Source organism: Nesoenas mayeri (assembly GCF_963082525.1).
Source record: "Nesoenas mayeri genome assembly, chromosome: 10".
Lineage (NCBI taxonomy): Eukaryota > Metazoa > Chordata > Aves > Columbiformes > Columbidae > Nesoenas > Nesoenas mayeri.
The window spans coordinates 9,440,446-9,457,883 of NC_137560.1; the positions used below are offsets into that span (position 1 = coordinate 9,440,446).

At 37.9% G+C, this 17,438-nt stretch overlaps 1 protein-coding gene across 1 annotated transcript in view; it reads left to right on the plus strand.

Moving 5' to 3' along the window:
- DOCK3 (dedicator of cytokinesis 3) overlaps positions 1–17,438 on the plus strand; it is a gene marked incomplete at both ends in the record, with an annotated part of 193,529 nt that overhangs the window by 98,697 nt on the left and 77,394 nt on the right. The window contains 4 exon segments of the mRNA XM_080350585.1: positions 5,128–5,188; positions 6,052–6,199; positions 12,516–12,604; positions 16,252–16,377. Of these exon segments, the coding sequence (XP_080206711.1) occupies positions 5,128–5,188; positions 6,052–6,199; positions 12,516–12,604; positions 16,252–16,377 (424 nt within the window).

The following is a 17,438-nucleotide window of genomic DNA, read 5'->3' on the forward strand; positions in this document are numbered from 1 at the left end:
TAGTTCTGGCCGTGAAACCCTCTGAGGTCAGGCAGGGCAGGACACAGAATTAGATGTGGTTCCCAGTACCATTCTCTTTCCTCCTTTAAGAAGATAGCTGAATTTCTCCTTTTAAGGAACAGAGCATATCTTGTCAGGTGTAAGGATGCTCCGTTCTGCCTCCATCTGGGTATAGGAGATAAGATCAGTCCAGAAATAGCACTGACCTTGATGCTGACGTCAGTAGCAGTCCTGGTTTTGGTACAATCAGTGAAGTGCTACCAGCTGATTGAACATCAGCAGAGGTAACAATGTAATAGTGTTGCCGTTGGCACTGACATCTCCACTGTTGGAACTCAAAAACAAGTATCTTTCTCTGCTAACTAAAAGGTGGCCCGGGAGCAAGCTTCAGCACTGGGGTCTGGATCACGCAAAAAGGTCAGGTGTAGGATTAAGAATTCCTTGAATGATTATTCCCAAAAGGCAGCACAGACTGGTTTGTATCAAGTTTGGATCATTCGGGCCTCTGAGGTTCTTCATTCTTAAAAAAGATTTTCACCATCAGACTTCCTTATCTATGCTGATGCCACACTGCTTAGGGTCCTGTTTCACACTGTGTGAAAGAGTTTTGCTCTGGCGACCTGCAAACCAATCTTTACGTGGTTTCAAAAATACAAAAAGAATAATGATAGGCTACAACCAGAGGCGTAACACAGTTCCAGAAGAGACCAGCTGCATATTATGAATGGGGCAAGTCCTGAGTATTGCAGACGTGTGCCACTCTGTAGTATCTATCCTTCTGATCAGAGATCGCTCCCAAGCCACCTTTCCATTTAACTGCACAAAAATACCAAAGCTGCCTCAGTTTCAGCTCTCAGAGAGACTATTGTTGTCTGTCACTCACTCTGGTAGAATGTATACTGTACATAACAGGATTATGATGATTGGGAAAACAATCTGTGCAAAAAGCCACAACATTTTTCATCTATGTATTCAAAGAATTTTCGCAAGAATATGGTAAAGAAGCAACAAATAATAGCTTTTTTGAATAAATAGTTTATCTGCAGTGGTTCTTTCTTACTATAATTTCAGAGTTATTAAATGCTTCCAAAATTAGATAGTTATATGGTTTTTAGGTTTGTTCCCAAGTTTGTGTTAGCCTTGCCTTTAAATCTGTTTATTTATTTACTTACCCCCCTGTCACCCCACAGTATTTTTATAAATTTCTAATCTTTCCCAGAGGCAAGAAGCCCCATATCTCAGATAATTCAAGGTATCCCTGTCTTTTCCTGCTTTCTCTGTCGCTTCTAGGGCTTCAGCTGTCTCCTTGTGTAAGATACCCAAATCACTTAGGTTTTGGTTTTAGATCTGCTGTCATATCATACCAAAGGTGAGAAACTGCTTCCTCTGAAGATTAAAGTTCACTCAAGCCAACCTCAGCCTATGCACACTTGAGAAACATTGCTGTGTCTGAATTAAAACCTAACTGCACAGTATAAGCTTGCTGGTTTTGTTAAATACCTTGCTCTATGTGGCCTGTGAGGCTGGCAACTGACTTGGGTAAAGCAGTTTAAATAACTAATTAGTGGCAGTCAGGTATCCTCAGTTGCACTGTTTGGGGTGGTGGAGGTTAGCTTTTTTAACATACAGTTAGAGCTTTATGGAAACCAGCACTGTAAAGAACTCTAAAAAGCCATGCAGTTAGAATTACTATGAAATTATTTTGTTTATCAACTAGTATCATTTAAGAAGCTCAGAAGGATGTGAGAAATAACCCCCCTGTGGATGTGATGCTAAAAACACCTTTCTGGAAATAGATTTATTTATATTGCGCATAAAGAAATAATAAACATGGTTTGATCTCCTCTGGGTTTGAAGTCATGTGCATGGGTTGTCTGCAAAGAAATTATCTGAAGACCTCCTCACAGGGGCTGGGGGTTTTGATTGTTTGGTCCATGTCATAGTAAGAATTTCTTGCCTGGTAAAAAGCCTCTGCTGTACAAAATGAAATATAAGGCCATCTGGGCCCGCATTTTTTGTCTTTTGACTGTGACACAGTGTATTTTTTGTGAAACTGAAAAGCAGCTAAAGTGTGAACCCATCAATATGTGCATGCCCTACCGTTTTCTGATGTTTTGACAGCTGCCCTTTGGAAAAATAGTTCTCTAAATTGATGTTGATTAGAACTGGTAATCTGATAGTATAATAAAATTCCCTCTGTCAAATTACAGGTATTTTCAAAAATCTGTTACACTCTGGAGCACTGAGTACTGCCTCCGAGATGGGTTTGGTGTTTTTCTTTTTGAAATGTATTGTCAGGCACTACTGAGATTAAAACTATGTCAAATCCCTTCTTACCGTGCAACTCCAGTTTCTCCAAGACATGCAAGATAAAGCCTGCCATATGCTCCACTGGTATGTTAGGTGATGGAGGAAGTCTAGAAAGTATGTTCCCTTATTTGTGCAACAGCAAAATAAGACTTGAAGAGAAAACGCTAAGGAAGATATATATGGCTTAATTCTCTGGCTTTAGAGAGACATGACCTACTAGGTGTAGTAAGCATCCCAAACAGCAGACTTGCAAGTCTCTGCATATGCTGCCTAAGGAAATACAGTGCCCCTTTTATATGGGGGAAGAAGATACAGCCATGAATTTAGTACTTGCCTGTTGTAATTTGGCGATAAAATGTTATTTGGAAGGGGCTGAAACTTCTTGTTAGAATAAACTCTCTTTATGCCTAGTTCTTAGTCACTGTGCCCAGATTTTATTTTACTATATGTCACTATAATCTGAAGTTCAGTGTTTATTTGCATTGCCATCATAATCTCAGTTGTTGAAATTTGGTTTCTCAAGTCACACAGGGAAGAAATTTGCTGTGTGAATTAAAGTTCATATTTTAGGTTCCAGCAAATTATGATTTTTGATTCACTAAATTGGTTCAAACTAGGAATGACAGAACTTAAGTGTCTGCAGTTTAAAATTTCCTACCCCCTTTATATAAAAGTTGCATTATTTCCTTTTACAGTGGTTTAATACCACTTAGTTGTGTTATTTTTTAAGAAAAATACAATATTTTTTCTGAAACTGAGACTTTTCCAGTTGTTTTTTGCATTGTATTTTTTTTAAAGTATTAGTAGAAGGCCAAGCTACATTTGTGTGTAGACAAATCCACCAGTTTTCTCCCCACACAACTGTATGTCTTAGAAGTGACTGTTACCACTGGGATGGATATCTTTATTCAATTGAAAAGGAAGAAAATAAAGTGAAGAAACATGAACACATAGGTATCATCTCAAGTTGTTTTTAAAGTCACGTATATTAGAACATTCTCGTTGGCTGTTTCTCTTGCATGTGCAGGCACACTTCACTCACTCTCCTGTGTTCTTAGGAAGAATACATGAATCATTTTAACTTGCCAGTTCCTCTTCTCTTGAGAAAGGACTGGAGTGTTGCCCTCTATGTCTGGGGAGAATTTGGGGGCTCTGTGGCCTAAATCAGTACATGACAAGAAGATGATGGCACTTAGGAGAGGGGAGAGAGAGGAAGAGAAACACCAGCTATTGCTGTAGAGCACAAGGGGCCTTTTTGCATCAGAGTCTAAAACACGAATTAATATCACAGTGCGCGTTTAAAATCTTGTCTTGGAGGTTAGTAACATAAGGCAAACTTACGGAACAATGCTAATATTTTTAGGAAGAAAGCTTTCTCAGATCTTTAATTAAAAAAAAAAAAAAAAATGGGTCAGGAATATCTTAGAAGTTGATCTCGGTTTATATATATAGAAAAAATACAACATGCCAAGGAAATTGCAATTAAGACAGTTTCAAACATGTGAATGCAAAGTGCCACAGTAATAAATTATTGACAAGTGGTCTATGCATATTTTCTTAATTTATTATCATTAATAATAAAGATTTGTCAGGGTCAATAATAGTTTTTGTCTTCATTAGCTTCAGCTTTCCTTTTACTCTTCTGTAGGTTCTTCTTTTCTAATTTTTGGCCTTTCTTCAAGCTAGTTTGTGAAAGTTTTGACCTGCTATTCTGTGACATCGCATTTTAGATTTTCATCCATGTTACAGTTGTTTATGAGGTCTTAAGGTCCTGTATTTTGCTAAGCAATTACCTCATCTTAAAACTGAGTTTATTCTTAGTTTTTCCAATACCCTATCACTATTTTGAACACACTAAACCAGGAGTGATCATCTATGCTGCTCAAACTGTTAGAATGTTTTTAGCCAAATGTGGCCCTTCCCAACTGCCCTGCTCCCCAAATAATCCCTGAGCATGTCTCAGCAGTTGGAATGGGGCAGAGAGCGTTTCCAGTCAGCGGCTGGCATGCAGCCTCTTGGGCTTTGAAGATGTTTAGCTATGAACTACCTGCCCTTGCCTCCCCTCAGCTCATACAGATAAAGGCTGTTGGTTCTATGTCTGCTGGAGACGCTGCCTTCCTGCTTTCATGGTGTAACGAACATCTAACATATGAAAAAAGACTAAAGCTGCACATTCAAAAGCATTTAAAGAAACCATGTCTCTTTGTCTCCTGCCTTTCCTCTTCAGACTTTTGCTTGTTCTGAGGAATTGCACCTATCCACTCATAAAATAAAAGCTTCATCTAAATTCTGACAGTCATGCTGCAAATATTTTCTAGAGCTCATGAAACTGAGACTCCGTGATGGGAGGTGAAAAATCAGGAAAGCAGAAACAAAGGAACAGGGTTAGGGACAGGTCTGGGACCTGCAGTCAGGGGATGTGGTGACGAAAGCCAGAATGGTTGCAGCTGAGGTAACCCAATGGTTTAATTTTACTTTGTAAATTTAATATAGTCTAATAATGCATTTGAGTTAAAGAATTCATGAATGTTTTAAGTGTTTTCTAGAATTTTGATACAGCATTGCTAGCAGCGAAGTCAGAATCTTTGATTTCTTTTCCTTCTAAAGATCATTCTGTCCAAATATAATCCTTCTATGCTTTATTTTTCGTACTATAAATTATAAATAATAATACTTTGTCTTATTTAAAGATGCAGGAGCTAAATGAGTGAAGAATAATACTGTGTAGTCCTTATTGTTCGTGGGTGTTTTGCAGACACTTATTTTGGAAGTGGAATGTGTTCCTTTTTTAATGTCTATTTTTTTCTGATCTTTTAGGATCTCAGCAGCAAGGACATGAAGAGAGATTTGTACATAGTTGCTCATGTAATTCGAATAGGTACAGTATGATTTATTACTTGACATACACACAGTTAACTATGTTTTTACAATATTCTTAAATGTATGTGTTACATAAGTGGCATTATAATGATTTAACCAGTTAGAAAACTCAATTATAGATCATGCCTGTCTGCTGAGATTAATATTCAGACCATATGTAACTAAGTATTAAAAGGTTACTGATGATTGTTTAACAGTGATTTTTTTTTTCCTCAGTCTGGAACACAATATTTGATTAAACAACACATTTAGGGGAGGAGGGAGAAACTGAAAAGGCATTTTTTACTCTATTAAAAGGCTGCTTTAGTAATAGTAAGTTAATCATTAAGCAACTTCTTATCTCAGAACTCTCCTTTATGTGTTCCCGGACAAAAATGGTAAATGACACAATATATAATACATTCCCTTAAAGAAATTGTATAAAGTGAAAATTTGTGTAAATACTGGACCATAATGGAAGCACCACGGTGAGTCTCCATGTGGATGCAGAGAGATGAGCACAAGCCATATTTGTGGCTCATTCAAGAGGTGATTTGTAGTGAACCCAGCTGGATACAAATATGTGTCTTAGGGCTGCAAATGAAAGACAGCCAGACGTGATGCTGTTCCCTGTGCCCTGGAATGTTCTGGTAGCTAAATGTGGTGATGTGCCTTAATCAAAGTAGCCCAGTGCGTCAGGAAGGTTCCAGTGATCTCTGGAATTGAAAACCTTTAAGAAGAAAAATGATGGGAAGTATAGAGAAGACTGCAAGCTGTAGCTGAAACTTAGTGTGAGTCTGCATATTCAGAGGGTTAATAGAACAAAATGGGGAGAATGGCTCCATGTGAATGTCTAATATTGAAGATTTCTTTTAATTTTAGGTCGCATGTTGCTAAATGATTCAAAAAAAGGCCCCCCTCATTTACACTATCGCCGCCCCTATGGCTGTGCTGTATTGAGCATCATGGATGTACTTCAGTCGATCTCTGAAATAAAAGAAGAGAAGGATTTTGTTCTCAAAGTTTACACGTGAGTAACTCCTAGAAGGAAAAGAATTAGGAAAAACACTTTGTATATGTTGAGTGATGAAATACTAAAGAAGTATTAAATACCAAGGTACCATAAACTGCATTTGCTGCTTTATCCTCCTCACAAGGTAAACTAGTGCTGTTGGTGCTGGTTTTTGCTCCTTTATTATTCCAGACGATCATAGAAATTAATGAATATTATCACAGATGTTTCAGGGATATTAAGTGTTTCAGAAATTACTGAATATTGTCCAAATCTGTGTGACATGCAAAGCTGCACTCTTATGAATATGATTTATTTTAAATCTGCTAAGGTCAAAACCAGAGAAATATGCTTTATTTCACCTGACTAAGGGAATAGTTCCTCATGCCCCACCTCCTGTTCCTTATCAGTCATGGTGACCAAAAAGAAGTAGAAAACAACCGAAGTCAACAGCATGTGACCAAAAAACTCTAAAGAAGTCAACATTTTTTGAGCAAGAATCTGTCTTCACTTATTCATGATTTTGAACTTTGAACTAACAGATTCTTATTATGAATTGTGGTCTCACAGTTGTAATAAAAAGATCACAGACAAACTGCCTGCAGTCTGCAGGGAATATTTAAATCTCTTGTCAGTGAGGATAAACACTGGCAAGATCTCCTTTGCAGATCGTCTGAGATACAGCTGACATTACTTTGTGGTCCGTGGCCACTATTCTGAGTAATAAGATAATGTATAGGGGTTATAGAACTTCAATATTCTTTGAGAAGTGCATTTAGCAGCAGAAAATCTGACATTCAAGAGAAACTATAAATAAAAAAATGGCTTTCTATATTCACTGAAAGATTCTTGGGTATCTCTGCGTACATTAGAAATCTGTAAGTCCAAAGAAAAGTCTCTCAGAGAGTCGGCTCTTCCATTCTTCTTTCACCAACAGTTATGAAAACTAGCAAAAATGTCAAGTTATAGGGAATAAAATGGTCTCTTCGTCAACAGAATCTGGATAATCTTGGCATTTGTCACCATTCAGTTTCAGCTTATCTCAAACCACTGGTGTTTGGTTATACTGTTTATATTAATATTGGCCTTGTAGATGTATGTTAATATATTGCAACTGCAACATTTTGAATGTTTACACAGTAATGCAACATTCTGAGTATCAGATTTCTGGTTTTATGTCCTTTTAATGCATCTTTAGCTTCTTATTTCAGTGAAAGATAGGAGAGAAAAAACCTGTAAAATCCTAGACTTCTCCATTTGTCATGCAGCCAGTTAGAGCAATCCAAAGCCCTACTATTATGATAAAAAAAATCACAGGGTAGAGGACTTACCTTTTCTTCCTCTTAATCTGAAGTGTTTTGATAATTCAGATTCCCTTTGCACCACTGAAAGTACCAGCTCTATCTGCCCAGAAGTTGAACTGGGTTTATCTCAGCCATTGTTCTTCACCTCTGCTTCCCCAGGCCCTTCGTGTTCAACATCCACATGCTGCCATTTCTGCCTTCCTGGAGGGGAAGTAGAGCCCATAGCAGAATTAAACTCTGTAATCAGATGCTTGTAATTTTTTACCACTATTATAATTCACTTGAGTTGTTATATGTCTTGTACATCATTATGTTATGCTACTGCTGTTTGGCATGTTCTCTATAAACCACTGACGAAGATTTTCAGAAGGGAAGATGGATATATCTAAAGGGGACCAGCTTATAGTTTTGCAGCTTTAATAGCTGTTGATTTTCCGCAACAGAATGTTTTTACAGGTTTATCTGCTTGCGTCTTGTCTTTGCACATTTTTACCTTTACCTACCTTTTCTTGCTTTGTAGTCTAAAATTGAAATGACAGATTTTTGTCCTTTGTAAGTTTAAAATTGTGTATGAATGCTTGAAGCACACTGGAGTTATTTTCTTACCTGCTGCTCTCATTTTGATTATTGTTACAATGCCTCAGGCCCACCAAAAACATCATAAAGATGAAATAAGTGAGGGAGGTGTGTTTGCATTTTAAAGGAGCAGTGAAAAGCATTCTTTTTGTAGCTATCTGGCTAAAGCTACAGTGAGTGAGACAGTCAGCACACAGCTAGAAAAGCCTTTTCACAGGGAGAAGCTGGAAAAAATTAGAGACACTGAAAAGCTGACAAAGGCTGAAATGAATCCATGGTGTTTCAATGCAGACTTTTGCCTTATCCACAAGAGGAGAATACTTATGAAAAAAATCAATTTACTTCTCCAGTCTTTCTCAGCTTTCCTTATTATTGTTAAAGATTTATGTCTGCAAAGTACTTCTTTCTTACAATCTAGATTTCCCTGTTTGTTAATCCTGCGGTCATGTTATAATCTTGCTAAGAGGATATAGTACCACAGCTCTAGTTATAAGCTCATTATGTAAAAGCATGAAGGTTAACTTTCATAATTCTTTTTAGTAATAGACATGTAAAATATTTTAGAAGTGAGATGGAAACTAAATTCTCAATCCATCGCTGTTGGTGGGTTTTTATCTGAGATCACTTGATTTCATGTTTTTGTATTAATTTTTATCTTTAATGGAGGTTTTTGCTCATTGCACCTTACTCTGCGTCAATCTTCCCATTCCCCTAAAAACCTCATGTATTTTTCCTTTTTCAGTTTTTTGTCCTGTGTTCTCTCAATCCTTTGTTCTTCTCAAGCACTCTTGTAACTCCTTCCTCTTAATGTGCTGTATTGCTGGGATGCCTTTCCCTTTTGATACTCAGTTGTTGCTATTTGCCCAGCTGGACAAGAGTGTACTTCGCATTTCTGGCCGCATCTGTTTGACATCAGGGTCTGATGTAGTGTGGCAAATATTCCAAATGGTAAATTTACTGTAGAACCAGCCAACCTGAAAAGGTGATGGATGGCTCAGGAAAACATTCTTATTTAAACTAGAAATATATTTTGTAATATATTTGGTATTTAGACAAGTAAAATGTTAATAAAGTGCTTTACTGACAAGTGTTTTCAGGCCAGTATTTCAAACTTGGGAGAATGTTCTTCTTCTTTGTGTTCAGGAAATGTAAAGTGCAGCTTACATTGGTAGCTGGTACACAACAAGCTTTAAGCTATCTTTACAGTCCATTGATTATGGGATGATATTGTTCCAGGTTAATTTGCAGGCATAAGTCATTGGAGGCTGAAATATATTTTAACTTGTACTCCAGTGGCCGGTACAGCAACTAAAAAGTTAGACATTTTCTGTACTCTCAGCTATGAAGATGGAGGTGACACAGAATTTGTCCCATAGTTTATCTCTGTACTTTAAGGAAAATATTATTTGCAGTAGTGTTAAAGAAGTTTAAGTCTATTCCCTAACAGTAGGATAAAGGACTCTTAACATCTTGGCATTGTGAAGGCAATTATGTTTTTTTCCCTAACGAATAAGCTGAATATTGGTTGAAGTTCTGAGTCAGGACAGAACACCTCAATTATTGACAGGGGTTTTGTGCTGTCCATGAACGTGTCAGCTCTGTTGTGGTTTGGTTTCGAGAGATTGTTTTGGGGAGCACAGATGTAGTCGTTTTGCCACTGTTAAGTTCTGGAAGGTCCCTTCAGTGCTGACCTGTCTGAGTTACTGTGTGGGTATGTGATCTCTCCTCCCAAAAAGGGTATAGTAGTTACAGAAGGTACAGAGTAGAGCAACTGAAATGCTTAGTGGCAGAGAGTGGTTTCTTCATGAGAGAGACTGAGGACATGGGGAGTTTCAGTTTGAAGAGAAAAGTGGTGATGGGAAGGGATACAACCAAGATTTGTGAAATCATGATGGAGGGTAAACTGTTTTTCACAGAATACAACAGTGCAAGAATCAGGGATGCTCAATGAAATTGGTAGGAGATGATATTTTAAAAAATGGAAGAAAATACTTTCTTTGGAAACCAGGTAGTGATTTTCTGGCTTTTATTGCCACAACTTGCTGTGAAGACAGGCAGCAGTAGCAGGTCCAAAGGGGTTCAGACAAGTTTATGGAGAACAGGTCCATGAACAGAGGCTCAGTCAGGGATTTAACATCCCCACTCCAGCCACCCCAGGGCAGGGAACACAGGCCAGGCTGCTCACGTACCCTGCCCGAGTGGTATCTCCTAATGCCAATGGGGGAAACCTTTTTTTTAATGTTCCGACATCCTTAAAAATCAGCCGAGATGTCTGACACCTAAACCTGCTGCAGTGGGAGGAGGAATGTTGAGATAGGTGGAGATAATCCCAATCTAATGGCACTGGATAACCTAGGAGTACAGCCTGATCAGCATTTTAATTAAATGAACGCTTTTGGATAGCAGGCTGGGAGGATTCAGCATTTTTTCTGCATTTTTCTTTTTTTACTCTCTGTACTTTGTGGATAATTTATTCCAATTCGTCTATGTTCCTTTTGCTTTTATAATAATGAACATTTGCAGAGGGTGTCAGTAAGTGAAGTGTGCCATAACAGGCTTTGTGGGTTATCTCATTATTCTTGGCAGGGTATGGTTTTGTAATACCAAAGCTGTAGAAAATTACCAGCTACTACTTGTTCTAGATAGCTTTGATTCCTTTTGCCGTACTATTTTTCAGTTACATAATGTAGCAGGCAAAAAAAACCCTACTGTCCTCACAGTAGCTGGTTTGTATCTTACCGTGATTTTTGCTGACATTATGTGCTTTTGGAGGGAAACGAAAAAAGGGTAAAATGTTAATATGATTGGGAGAAGTTTCAAAGTAATTTATTTCTCAAGGCTCCTGTCTTTTTAGGAGCTGGAGCCTTATAGTCTTCAGGGGAGTTTGGCTTTGTTTTTGCTTTGGTTCGTTGGTTTTTTTGGGTTGGTTTTTTTTTGTGGTGGTGGTTTTTGTTAGTTTGGGTTTTTTTGGTGTTTGTTTGGTGGTGGTGGGCTTATTTTACTTCTAAGAGTCAATAGGACAGTAGTTTAATTTAATAATTCAACTGCACTTCAGGAGAGATAAGATTGACTATTGCTGCTGAGTTAAAAATTGCTGACTTCATGGGGAATCTTTAAATCTTGAAGTTGTGATTCAAATAAAGCACAATTGAATTTAAAAGGCAATTAGACTTGATCAACATATTGTTTTTTCTTTTTTAACCAATAGCATTTTTTGTGGTAAAGGTTCCATTTCTGATTTTCAATCATTATTATACTGGTTAAATTGTCATTTCAGCTGTGCTTATGCTAGTGTAAAGTACTTCATAACATTTATAGTGTGTGGTAACAAGCCACAGCACTGATGGGACCTGGTATGATTCTCTTCAAGCTTAATGAGTTTAGCAGGTTGGTTATAGAACTTTACGTCTACTGGTGCCAATATAAGCCATGCAACTTTAATATTAGGACAAATACAAATCCTAATTCAGGTTGATAGGGACCTCTGTAGTCCACCCTCCTCAGAACAAAGCCGGCTGTGAGATCAGACCAGGCTGCACGGGGCTTTATCAATCGTGTCTTGATAACCTCTAAGGACAGAGACTGTGCGGCCTCTCTGGGCATCCTGTCCCAGCCATGTGTGACTGTCCTCATGGAAAAGCTTGTTCTAATATCCAGTCCGAACCTTTCGTGTTGTGTTTGTGCCTGTTGCTTTACATCATATCACTATGCACTGCTGAAGAATCTGGCTAAGTCTTTTGTCTTAATAGCTGCTTGTAGGTCTTGGAAGGTGCTATTAAAGTTCCCTCTCTTGCCTTGAATTCTCCAGGCTGAGAAAGCCCAAGTCCCTCAGCCTCTCCTCCTGCAGCCTGTGCTCCAGCCACCTGCCCACCCACAGGACTCCCATTGGCCTGTTTTGTATTGGAGAACCCAAAACTGAGCACAGCATTCTAGATCCAGACTAATAACAGCCAAATAATGTATTTTCCCAACTGACAGTAGAAACATAAGCAAATACTAGTTAAATATTCGTATTTTGTGTAAACTGTATTTACAAGATATAGTCCTGAATATATCTTTATCACTGGAGAAAGTTTTCTCTAATGGCTAAGACTGTCTTTGCTTTGTGAAAAGGTTTGGGAAGTTCACTAAACATACAGCATGGGTTACTTTTGGGTTGAGTAAGGTTTTTGGGTCATTAAGTGGTGGCCTTGGTAAGATGTACATCCAGCTGGTTTGAATGTGGTTGTCTGGCTGAGCGTTGTTTGAACAAAGTTATAATCCACACACTAAGTTGGGTGTTATTGAAACTGATATTAACAACTGAATTTTTCCTGGTGAGAAGATATTGAGTGGAGTGGGATTTCTCTTGTTCATAAAAACTTTCATGCTATCTCTACAGCAAAGTTGATTTTCCTGTCCTCAGGTGGCTCAGCAGAAAGCTTTTAACTTGGATTGGTGTTCTTTTGTTTTAGGTGTAACAACGAAAATGAATGGTGCCAGATCCATGAAAATATTATTCGCAAGTCCAGCACCAAATACACAGCACCCAGCTCAAACTATGGTAAATATTTACTTGTAGATTTTTGACATCATTAACAGCTGGAGATTTCCTTTATGAAACCACTAATTATTTATAGCAGAGAAATTCAGAGAGATGTGAGATTATCCATAGTTAAATTTGTCTACTTGTAATGATTTAAAAGTTTAGCTAAAATTCATTCACGTTCAGTTTGCAGGAGAAAATCTGTATTGGGTCTGCCAATTTAACCAGGAATTAAAAGAAGAAAGTGCCTGATATCTCTCCTTCACAGATATGGCTGACAATAATATTAGTTCAGCATGCCAAATTTCCTTCATCATTGTATCAGTAGTGTTGATCTATCTCAAAAGAGCTCAGCAGTGTGGAGAGCCAGTGGCCTGCTGTAGCAGTAGCTTCTCTGGGCATCTTCATTTATGGTTGTTACCATCCCCGCGTGTGTGTGCTGGGAACGGCCAGCCCATGGGAGGACACAACAGTAGCAATTGGCCTTGGCTGAACTGCTGTAAAAGTTGGTGGTTTTTTGACACTGACTTCGCTGCACAGGAAGTAAAGAATTTACATTTTTTTCATCAGAACTTCCCTGAGTAAAACCATCTTCCCTTTCGTCCTGTGTGCCCTTAGGAGTTCCAGGTATAACACATATCCAGGGCTTGCTCTCCTGAGGATACCAGGCATACTTGTCAACAGAAGTAAAGCCAGAGGTTACATTTGTCTGACATATTTGTCTGATTGTTCAGAAAATTCTGTCCAGAAAATATCTACAAATTAATTATCAAGAAGACTCTTTGTGATAGTTTCAGCACTAAATGTTTTGTTACATAGTTGAGGAGACTAACTGGCTTGGCAGAGTTTTTGCCACCTTTTAAATCCATTTTTATTTTGTTAATGACAGATATGGAAAGTAAATCTTTTTTGTGTTATCTTGTTTCTTCATTTAATGATTTCTGTAGTTTTCTGGAGTTGGACTCAGTGATCCTTGTGGGTCACTTCCAACTCAGGACATTCTATGATTCTATTATTGTAATTCAGAGATATCGTTGCTATTCCATTCCAAATGACCCAGCTGATAAGATATAGTTCTGCTTAGTTACAGCTAGTTTTGTGTGATTACTGAGTGTAGGACTCATCGGCACACTGATGTCCGAATACTGGAAATGTCTTAATTTCACTTGTTTGCGTGTTGAGATATTGTAATAGAATATGCAGTTCACACTCCTATAGAAGATTTAAAATGTAACAATAAACAAATGACAGTTTTCAGATTTGGAATTTTATTATGTACAAAGCTGGTCTCCTGCCCTGCTGTTCCTCCTCTTACAGTTAAGGTCACCTACCACTCATCATTAAGACATTGTCCTGAATTGTTTAGAACTTTAAAAACTCAGACTGTTTGCATTTATTTCCAATGCCACGCAGCTGTCTAAAACTTTTTTCTTCTTTTTTTTAAATTTTTTTCTTTTTTTTTTTTTTCTTTTCTTTTTCAAGTATGAACTGTTTTGAAGGGCAGCAGGAAAGCCTTTGGGTTATTAAAATAATTATTTAAAACACTTCATTAAGATCCAGTGCACCTCTGAATAGGAGGTAGAAACTTGGCAGAGGAATTGTCCTAGTGGGAGGACAGTATTGCAGGCTGACATAATTTAAGCATAAGTTATACAATTTGGGCCTCTCAGAACCTGCTCTTACAGTGAGAAAATGCTCAAACCATAAATGTGATTTTTTTCCCTCTGGTTGTTTCTCTCCCACCTTCCCAGGTCGTGTGTAAAATTAGTCCTTTGGATCTGCTGCATGGAGTAGAAAACAACTAGGATAGGCAGGGTAGGAAAGAGGAGTCAAGAGTAGATTTACTTTTTGATTTGCTCTCTTGGGGAGAGGACAAAGCTATAGGCAGATGTTTCTTGGGAATATGTGGCAGGGTATCATGTAAATATATATAATACCATGCCAGAAAATTATATATTCTGTTATCTCTAGTGACTGATATTTATAAATAATAGATTAATTCTAATGCTATTTGTTCAGTACTGGGGGTTGTTGGTCTAGGAGGTCTGAACTTCCAAATTTGCTCCAGCCCTGTATGCTGGGATTTTTTGAATTTATTTTAATTTGTTTGTTTTTAATAGCAAAAGAGGATACAAAATGAACAAGCTTTTCTGTAAGTGGCAAGAATAGTCAAGACTGATTTCTAATGAGCTTATCTCCTGTGTTGTGTTAAACCTTCTGTAGCCGCACACACACAGATGTACAGTTGTACATGATATTAAATGGATTAGAATTTTTTCCATTTGGATTAGAATTTTTTCCATGGTTACAAAGCTTGTGTTTTCCCTGCAGTGCTTTTCCGCACTCTTCTGCCTACTTAGCTGGACAGTTGCAAGTCCATGTTCTGGCAGCTTTTGAGTACAGCCATGCTGATTGTCCAGCTGGCTCGTTGGCCACCCTTTTCCTTCCTTTATGCTCTTTTTCATCTCAGCTCCCAGTATTCATAAAACTTACACAATCTTCATGTTGTCTAGATATCTACTTATTTGCCAGATCTGGCTGAAGCCAAACAACAGGCTTGAAAATTATTTTGAGGGAAGAGAGCAGAAACTGTTCGGGCAGCACATGATATTACTGGATTCACACCTTTAGTAACTTGTTTAATGAATAATAACTAAACAGTGTTCACAAAGCCGATATATTAAGTTCAGGAAATAGCAGAACTTCAGGTTGCTCGTGCAAGAACGTGTATACAAGACAGTGTTTGTTTTCCTATGTGTTGTTCCAGTGAGTGAACAGAGAGGATAGAAAGAGCTACTGACTGACATTCATTAAATGAGATAAAGAAGGTGGAAAATTACTATGTGAACGTAATTCACATTGATAGGTGAAGCTGGTAATGCACACTCAGCAGATGAGACTAAGCTTGCATGGTTGAGCTTCATCCTGGCATTTTCTGCTGTCAGAATATTTGAATTTGTAACTTTCCCTTACATTATCCTAATGTTAGGGGTATAGTATGCTGTAAATTAAAAGCAACTAGAGAAAGCAATTGGACTGAGATTAATCGTGTAGTTATTCCTAGTCAAGCTGTTCAGTTGATATACTGAACAATGAATGGGTCACACTGGAAGAGCTGATTCCCAAAGTCAGTTTGACCATTTTTGAAATATGTTGAGGTAGTGAAGGGAGTTTCGTTAAAATCAACATTCCTGTATGAAGTAACTAAAGAAACAAGTGGAACAGATATGCTTTGAGGTTGTTTTTTTTTTTTAATGATATTGAGTGGGATTGAAGGCACTTTAGAGATGTTCTATGACATTGTATGATGTGTTAGTTCAGCTAGGGGTGACATTGCTCATACACGTGTTGTAACCTGTTGTATGTGAGTAGAAGAACTAATGCTCAGTACTTCACTTTAACTTGTGGCATCTCTGTGAAATTAACTATTCTGATTTTTTAAAAATAGTATTTTAATATAATGTTATATTCTTAACTGGTCCCTTAAAGCAGTTTTGCTTCTTACATTTCAGTTTTAAGTTACTCCAATGGAGAAAAGAACACTGTATTTGTATATTTGTATTAAAATAGCTGTGAAGCAAAGCATTATTTTACCTACGTGCCTGGTATATACAGATATCTAACTCTTAGGTCTCAAAAAATAAACAACTTTGTTTTCTTTCCAGGACTTATAATATCTCTTCAGCTTCTTCGTGGTGACATGGAGCAGATTCGAAGGGAAAACCCCCTGATATTTAACAGAGGCATTTCTGTTACCAGGAAGCTGGGTTTCCCTGATGTTATAATGCCAGGTAAACATAACAGCTCTAGTCTTAAAATATTGGTCATTTTTTTCTCATACTCTTACAGACAGGCGTCACTGGGGTGGGTGCTTTACTTGGAGATTCATAATAGAAGAATTGCCTTATTTATCAGTAAATTCCAAATTCAGGGAGGCATGCTAAAACATTTTAATCAATGAACATGATAATAATAGAAGGTGTTAAATTCACATGTATAGAAGGTGATCTGGAAAGGTTGCTCTGATATGTCCCCACCTCCCCCACCAATGTGATGTCCCTCATGTATGCTAAGCATAGAGATGTTTGTTTTAAAATGCATGAAGCTTCTTCCCAATTATCCAAAGGCTGGAAAAAGAGTTCCCACTTTGCCACCTTGATTTTTGTAACGGTTGACAATACATGAGGCTGCTAATCTGGTCTGATTTTCCAGCTGGCCTTGCAGAGCACCTGGTCCGTGCACCAGCTGTCTCAGCTGAGACGTTGCTGTACTTTGGTTGCTCCTTACTTCTGGAGCAGCAGCTTGAGATGCTTCATGTTTTGGCACAGGCTGAGGTAGTCCCAGCATAGCCGAGAGTTCATGGAGGGAGGAACCGAAGCCTCGCCAGTCATGCCGTCAATAGATGTACAACCTGGCATTATACTGTCTTGATTTTTACAGGGTAGTAAGAAATGGGCTTGCTAATTATGTTGCATGTATCGCTTTTGAAATACTGCCTCATTGCTATGCATTGTAACCAAGACCAAGGATGAATTTGCAGACATAGGACATTTTATGAAAGCATAATGGGAAAAGTATCAGATTTTATTACTCAAAAGACTGCAGTGACACATCAGTACCAAAAGTAGTTGTTGTAGCCTCATTATGGAGGCTCTTCAGAAAGCATAATAAAAATAGGGAGTAGGTGGAAAAAAATCTAGAAACTAAAGTAAAAGGATTTTCAACAGTATATGTCTTATTTACTAATGGATTTGAAAACAACAGTAACACGGTTGCAGAGGATGTGAGCTTTAAAGCCAATTATAAGTTTTAGTTTTTAGTGATGTTATAGCGGTTCCAGTTGTAACCCAAA